At 56.7% G+C, this 7440-nt stretch overlaps 2 protein-coding genes across 2 annotated transcripts in view; both read left to right on the top strand.

Moving 5' to 3' along the window:
- Positions 1-1004: 1004 nt before the first annotated feature.
- SPRG_07590 (hypothetical protein) lies at positions 1005-3110 on the top strand (the record flags this gene model as incomplete). Its single annotated transcript, XM_012346879.1, has 6 exons — positions 1005-1019; positions 1123-1219; positions 1263-1999; positions 2300-2506; positions 2712-2786; positions 2856-3110. The coding sequence occupies 6 exons, from the start codon at positions 1005-1007 to the stop codon at positions 2973-2975; spliced, it is 1251 nt and encodes a 416-aa protein (XP_012202269.1). The 3' UTR covers positions 2976-3110.
- Positions 3111-4653: 1543 nt separating this feature from the next.
- Positions 4654-7440, top strand: part of SPRG_20420 (hypothetical protein) — a gene marked incomplete at both ends in the record, with an annotated part of 3152 nt that continues 365 nt past the window's right edge. The window contains 16 exons of the mRNA XM_012347013.1: positions 4654-4704; positions 4944-5030; positions 5087-5188; positions 5246-5359; positions 5408-5527; positions 5575-5685; positions 5735-5833; positions 5883-5981; positions 6037-6135; positions 6186-6269; positions 6527-6565; positions 6614-6694; positions 6748-6849; positions 6907-6999; positions 7051-7202; positions 7251-7419. Of these exons, the coding sequence (XP_012202403.1) occupies positions 4654-4704; positions 4944-5030; positions 5087-5188; positions 5246-5359; positions 5408-5527; positions 5575-5685; positions 5735-5833; positions 5883-5981; positions 6037-6135; positions 6186-6269; positions 6527-6565; positions 6614-6694; positions 6748-6849; positions 6907-6999; positions 7051-7202; positions 7251-7419 (1602 nt within the window). The remainder of the gene's footprint in view (positions 4705-4943; positions 5031-5086; positions 5189-5245; positions 5360-5407; positions 5528-5574; positions 5686-5734; positions 5834-5882; positions 5982-6036; positions 6136-6185; positions 6270-6526; positions 6566-6613; positions 6695-6747; positions 6850-6906; positions 7000-7050; positions 7203-7250; positions 7420-7440) is intronic.

Raw genomic sequence — 7440 nt, forward strand, 5'->3', positions numbered from 1 at the left:
TTCTTCACCGTATTTTGCTTTTCGCCGGAAATCCATGGACGCGGCGAGCTTGACGGCCAAGATCGCCGCGTCCATGGATTTCCGGCGAAAAAGCAAAATGGGGATTTTGTGGTGCGATAAGACTGTCCGCATAAACGTCCGGACTAGGGTGAACCCCGTGTTTTCTTGGGGCAGGAGCTCTTTGGTCGAGGTTTTGCATTGGGGTAGCGTGCAATCTAGCGGTGGGATCGTGTCGTAGCTTGGACTGTGTGGACGCCATCAAACTGTCGGGGTATCGAATCATGAGCATTTGCGTTCAACATTCAACGTACCCTGCCCCACCCCTCGTGTTTTATTGGGGCAGGGCGTGGTCGAGCTTTGCGGTTTAGATGGGGCATTGGGCCGGTGGGCCATCTAGCGGTATTTCTCCGTAGCATGCGCAGTAGTTTTGCTTGTGTAGAAGGTTTGTGCAGGGTGCAGTGGAACCTTTTGATTTCAGTTTGGTATCGGAGCGTCATGGCACTCGCTTTCGACGGCGCAGACGAAACCAACCCTCGTCGTTGGATTCCCTGTCACCAGCGTTTGGCATCGCGCCGCTTGCACATGTACGCGCTTGATCGTTGGCTATATCCTGGTCCTGTCCTGTCCTCGACCGTTTGAACGCGTTCATGCTTGGTCGTCGGGGTCACGGCGGGTGCATGGTGGTCAGCGCGCGGTGTTCTACTCGGGTCGGTGGTGTGTGCATGCAGTGGATTGGTGGCGCGCCGGCAGCGGGTAGCCGGTCGACGTCGTTGGGCCGCCATCAAGATTGCCTTTTGCTGGTGCAACATTGCGACACTGACCAATCGCAGGAAATCCAGTACGCAGCTGTACGCAGCCTGATTAGTGGAATTGCTGTACTAGTATATCAGAATAGTCGGAACATCCGGATGAGATCCGGCATTGGCGCCAGCCGATCACTGTCCATCATCCCCCGTGCTGCAATGGCCCGAGAACGTTGCGACCGTGCGTGTGGCGCGCGACGCATGCGCCTCCGAGCCGTACGTACCTGTATCGTTCAAGTCGACGGCGGCTAACACTGTCTCTGCCAGGCATCGAAAGTCTCGGCGGCGGCATTGGCCTGCAGCACGACCGCTTCGTGAGCTACCGCGCCATAGGCTTCTCCAAGAGACGCCGGTCCACGAAAGCCGCGCCGACAAGCCGGCTTTCGGCAAGGCGTCGCTCGCTATCGAGCTGCCGGGTATGTTGCACCTTTGGCCTGTATGTTGACGGAAGACATGTAGAGAGCGTCGCGCCGCAGGGCGTCCGCGTCTTCGAGTCACTCGACAAGCCGTTTGTCTCGATCTGCGTCATCACGTGCGCCAAGACGTTCCGCCGCTCCTGCTACAAGATCGAGCCGATGCTCTTCTCGACCGAAGGCCGGGACGAGGGCTCGCTGCCGCTCCAGACGTCGATCAGCGCCGTGTGCTGGCTCGACGAGTGCAACGTGGTCGTGGGCGGCGACGACGGCGCCATGATTGCGATCACCGTCGGTCTCTCGATCCTTGGCCACTTGCACGCGTCGATCCACGAAGTTGCGCTCACAGATCACGTCCGCTCGCAGCGGCTCTGGGGCGGCTTCGGCGGCACCCACGCCGTCTTGATTATCGTCCCCGTGCCCAACACCAACCACGACCGCGAAAGCACCGACACGCTCATCGAATCGCTTTCAGTCGACTATGTCCTGCTTGTTTGGTCGTACGAACAGCTCAGGGGCCTCTGCAACCAAGCGATTAAGTCGGTGGTCCGACTCCACGCTGACGCGGCGCCGGCGACCGCCGCGTCGATACCGATGGTTAACCACCGCGTGCTTCTTCACGTGACGAAGGCGACGACGACGACGCTGGACCTTGTGCTGCTTCGTGGCGAGCTCTCGCCGGCGTCGATCGACCTCCACGTCGCTCACCGCTTTGTGCTGGAGCAGCTGCCACTGCACGTCCGACTGGTCGGCTTTAGCGTGGATGACGCGCGGCTTTTCCTGGTCTGGCCGTGTCGTGAGGCGCCAATCGCCTTTTGGGCCCCGACCTCGCCCAGTGGCCAAGGACGGTTCAAGGGCCCTCGCACGACCTTCAAGATAGAAGGATATCCTCGCTGGATGGACGCGTGCCGACCAAGGACCCGCGCAACGTGGCGTCCCGGCGGTGCATCGGTGTGAGACACCGATCCCTCAAGACATTTGAGCCAATCCGAGGCCAGACAGCTGTCTGGTACCAGCGACGCCTTTTGGCAGGCTGTAGACGTCGACAACTGACGTTAATCACATCCCTTTTTACGACTGGAGACGACTGAGCGACATCCCGCCGTGGACCCGTGTTCGGGCTTCACGACAGCCGCGCCGTCGACCGACTCTGTGGTCCAGCACTCACTGGCACTCACGGGCCCCAACCAAATGACAGGTACCGTCCTGTGTGGCATGCATGCGTGGGCGGCCAAGAACGCCGCCGACGACGCCTTGTCGAAAGACAGCACGGATTCGTCGCAGATTGACGTACACTCTATTTTGTACACATTCCATCTTGCTATTCTTGCGTGTCGGCGTTCTACATGCAGCGGCTCGGCGCCCCGGGGCGCTTCGACGACGAGTGCCTCCGCTCGACCTTGTCGACGCTTGTGATGGGCTGGCACTGACGCTCGACGGCCACCGCCTCCGCCGTGCGCTTCTGGACGCGGTCCAATGTTTGTGGTCGTTGCAGGACACCAAGGGTTCGAAGCCGTATACGCTTCGATCATCGACCGTGTGGCGCCACGTCCTCGCCGTCGCCGCGAAGGTACGCCGAATGACAACTTGTCCATCAAAAAGATCGTAAGCGTTCTGCTATGCGTCGCTCGAATGCTAGTGGCAATCAGACGTGCTCGAACTTGACGTCATGACGTCCGTGACGCTTCTGGACGTTGTCCAAGCCGGGCTTTCCGGTGACGCTAGCGCCGGTCGCATGTCCCGACCGTCCTTGCACTGATCGCCAGCGAGCTGTCTGGTTACGCGGCCACGCAAATGTCGATTCTCGATGCCCTCGTCGCTCATGTTGTGCTGCCGTATACCTCAAACGATGCGAGTATGAGCGACCAGGACGTGGCCAGCGACCGACCTCGCCCTTCACTGTATGAGTGCCGTCGTCCTGCACGACATGCGCGCCGCGGCTGCCGCCAGCACGTGCTTTGTCATCTTTCGCCTCGATGTGTCGCCGTCGTTTCTCGCGACGCTGCGCCATGTGGAAGCGACCGTGTGGCCGGCGCTCGAGCGGTCGCTGGCCATGTGGTCCAACTTGTTCTGGCTGTGCAGCCAGACGCAGTCAACGTCGAGTGTGCCCGTGCTGCAGGTGTTTGCTTGGTCGATCTTGATGAGATTCTTGTCGACGGGGACCTCGACGCTTCGACACGGTCGCTCATCGCGGCGGTCGCCGATGTCGCCAAGTTGCTGCCGTTTCTGCAAAACAACGATCGCCACAGCGTCCTCCGCGTCGTGCTGCGTCACGCAAACGACGCGAACGACGATGTCAAGCGTATGTACCTTCTCGGTGACTGCTTGCTGCTTGAACCGACCAAGACAGAGACGGTCTTGGCCCGCGCGGTCCGGTCGTGTCATGCATCTCAAAGGCGTGGCGGTCGTCGTTGAGCACTCCTCGCGGCCTCCAACGTCTTGGAGCTTGTACCCGAAGCGCATCGGTGGTTTGTGTCACAGACCGGTCTCGCCTCGGACGCTGGCGACTGCGCGCTGAATGTCGTTTGGGCCTTTGACGTCCACAAGCAACTGCTCTTGGTCCGCGGCAAGCTCGCGCTGCCCGAGCACAGTCTGGCACTAGGGTCGCTGGGGTCGCCCGCGGTGGTCTCGCTACTACTGACGCACCTTGCGTCCCTGCCCGTGCGGGTTGCGATCGATTGAGCTCGCGTCGGCGATTGCGCTAGCGCTTGAGCCAAAGGTCGTGCTTCGTGCGATCGCTGTTGACTTTTGGTTTGCGTATCCGAAAAGATACGACGTCGTCCGGTTGTGATGTCGAGCGTGGATTGGTTGAAAAGAAGCAAATGAAAAGGGGGAGAATGTCAGTTTTCAAATTGACGGCGACGGAAGATGCCAACGAGCGACGAGGTAGAACGACGACCAAGCGACCTGCGACGATGTGAACGAGCGATGATATAGCAATCGCTTCTCAGTGCTGCATCAAGGGGCAACGTGGCTAACGTCCTAGTCTATCTCGATAAACGCGTCAACGTCAACTGCACGAACGACGTACGTTGGATCTTTCGAATTGAATTGTTTTACATTGTAATCCATTGGAGTAGTATGGTTGGACACCATTGTACAGCGCTGCTTCCAATGGTCGTGTGGACGTCGTTCGCCTCTTGCTTGAGACAGGCGCCAATGTGGACGCGTGCGACAAGGTATGAATTGCGAATCGACGATATAGCGTTATGTATCTTGCTTGAATGCATCCATTGGAGTAGAATGGCTATACGCCATTGCACCAAGCTGCTTCCAATGGTCGTGTGGACGTCGCCTGCCTCTTGCTTGACAAAGGCGCCAAGTTGGACGCGTGCGATGCGGTCCGCTTTTGTCTTGATGACGCTGTTTAAAAGTATCTATGGACGTAGGATGGTTCAACACCACTGCACCGTGCCGCTCAAGGCAACAAACCAGAAATGGTCCAATTGCTCTTGGAAAAAGGCGCCAAAATCGAAGCCAAAAACAGAGTACGTACAGCCACCATGTCGGCGTATCGTGCTGGCATGAAATGTGCCTCAAGACATCGTCAAGGACCAACAATTGTTTTTCTAGGAGGGCAAAACGCCGCTTGAGGTCGCACAAGCACGCGGTTCTAATAATCCCGTCGCAACGCTTTTGCGCGACTATCCTCGCATGCTAAGTCAGGTGGATAGTCGACCAAAATGACGTGCTTCTCTGCCGCGTCTATACTCCCTCTCCGTTTTAGCTCTTTGACGCACTGCGCAACAAGTGCATTGATGACGCCAAGCGCATTCTCCAAAACAGCGTTCTCTACGGCAACCTCCGTGACAGCGTACGCATGTCTTTTCAAACGAATTGCTATGATAGATATGACTGATATGAGTGTAGTCTAAGACGCCGTTGCTGCACTTGGTCGTGGCAACGCAGGATTTGTCACTGCTTCAAATGCTGCTTCAAAAACCAAATCTCCAAATCGATGCCAAAGACTCGGTATTTCCATAAATCGACTTCTCGACCGACATTCTCATATCATTTGTAATGAAATAGGCGGATCACACGGCCCTCGCAGTCGCCATTACCGATGACAACGCCGAGGTGGTTCAGGCGCTGTACCACGCAGGCGCATCCATCCATCTCGTCGATATCCCACCTTGCGACGAGGTTGGATATAAACTTCACTTTGGTGAGAATATTGACAATGTGGTACAGCGTCTATGTGCTTCAACGCCAGTCTTGGTCGCTGCTTTGCGCCAAGCAGCCTCCATCAACGACGGCAGCACGGCGGCTCAACTATTGCGTCTGGGCGTCAGCTGCTCGTTGGCCAACGAGGTATGCAGTATGAGTTGGACAGTCAAAAGCATCTTGGTTTTATCTAGAAAGGCGAGACAGCGTGGCATATGGCGGCTGCAAAGGGCCACATGTCCATCCTCACAATGTTGCTCCAACAAGAGACCAAGGACGAGAACGGAATTGACGTGACCAACCACGTACACTCAACTCTACTTCATTTCCATTTTTACCTTGAACATGGTGTAGAATGGGGAATCACCCCTTTTCGTCGCTGCCACCGGTGGCCACGCTGACGCTGTCAAATGTCTCCTTCGCAGCAGCGCTAGCCCCCACGTCATTTCCAATGTACTGCCTTTGCAGGAGTCGTATCTAAAAGGCGCAAAACCGATGCTAGGATGGATCGACGCTGCTCCACGCGGCTGCGATTGGTGGCAGCATGAGCGTCCTACACCAAGTCGTCCAGTGTGGCGTCAACGTTGAGGCATGCGACGCGGTAGACACTATTGTCTGCGATAGTATCAGTCCAACTCCTATCTCGTTTCAACTAGATGGGGCAGACACCGCTCCACATTGCGTCCGAGAAGGACCGCGACAGCGCGGTCAAGTACCTTTTGGACGTCGACGCCAATGTCTTTGCCAAGGACAAGGTATCGCCATCTCAAAAAACACTAAAGCTCTAGGATGCCATGATTCCTAGACGGGCAAGACGCCGTTAATGCTGGCGACCCACCCACTCGTCATCAACACCCTGCTTCAGGCAGAAAAATCGACCAAGCAAAAGGTAGTCTAAATTATCCAACGCATTCTTCTGCAGTCTTTGCAGGCTCCTCAGCTATCACAGACAATGCTAGACCAGATCGCCACGCGTACATGTATCTGCGACACGGGGGTATTGCGAGACCTCATTCGTACGAGCGTCTGCGGCTCGGAGGAGTTGCTGGGCCAACTCGTGCAGCGGGTTTGCGACCGCCTCGACGTCGGCCGCGAATCTTTGAGGGTACGACTGCTGCATGTGACACGTCATATCCTTCGATGTAGGCCTCGGTGGACCGACCTGAGGACACACGAGGCGCCAGCGTACAACTCGCTTGCGAAACATCAAGGCTATACATATCTGTGGTGTAGGAGCGTGTTCAAGATGTCAACGACAACGACGCCAGCCAAAACCTGCTGGACGACGACAGTGATTCCAACGCCGCGAACGAGGTATTTACTTTAACTCGTCTCTTGAGCGTCAACGCGACGTCGAAACGGTGTAGGCGGGCGACTCTCCTCTGCATCTCGCTGTACAAACCAACGACCACAAGACGTTGATGTCGCTTTTGCGATCGCCCAGCATCAACCTCGACGTTCGCAATACGGTACAACAAAATGCGGTCGACGACAACGATGACAATGACAATATTGTTGTTGTTTAGGCGGGCGTGACGCCGGTGATTCTAGCCATCCAAATGGGCCACCGACGCCTGGCGACGATGCTACAGACAGCTGCGAACCGCATCATCCCCAGCGTACGCATCACTTTCCTACGATCGATCTTTCTTTACCATGGGCGGCTCTAGGTGCCGGCCACGGACATCAAGATGGACCAATCTAGTCCAATCTATGGCACTGTGTACAAGGGCACGTACAAGGGTCGTGTCGTCGCCATCAAAACGCCTGCCGATGAGTCCTCCGCCCAAGCAATTATCCATGAGATGGAGACCATACAGCAGTAGATCACCTTGGTCCTGTGTAATGATTTAAACGTTAATGATTGTAGGTGCAACTCGCCGTACGTGCAGCAGCTGCTCGCCGTCTCGGATGTCAACTCGACCAGTCCCAAGCTCTTGCTCGAGTACATGGACGCGGGGGATTTGCGCAGCTACCTCGACGCCAAGCGACTCGGTGTGCCCACCAAGGTCAACGTCTCTCCATTGGAAGTCGCGTGGGTACTTGCAAATGCGCTCGCC

Source organism: Saprolegnia parasitica, assembly GCF_000151545.1.
Source record: "Saprolegnia parasitica CBS 223.65 unplaced genomic scaffold supercont2.32, whole genome shotgun sequence".
Taxonomy (NCBI): Eukaryota; Oomycota; class Saprolegniomycetes; order Saprolegniales; family Saprolegniaceae; genus Saprolegnia; species Saprolegnia parasitica.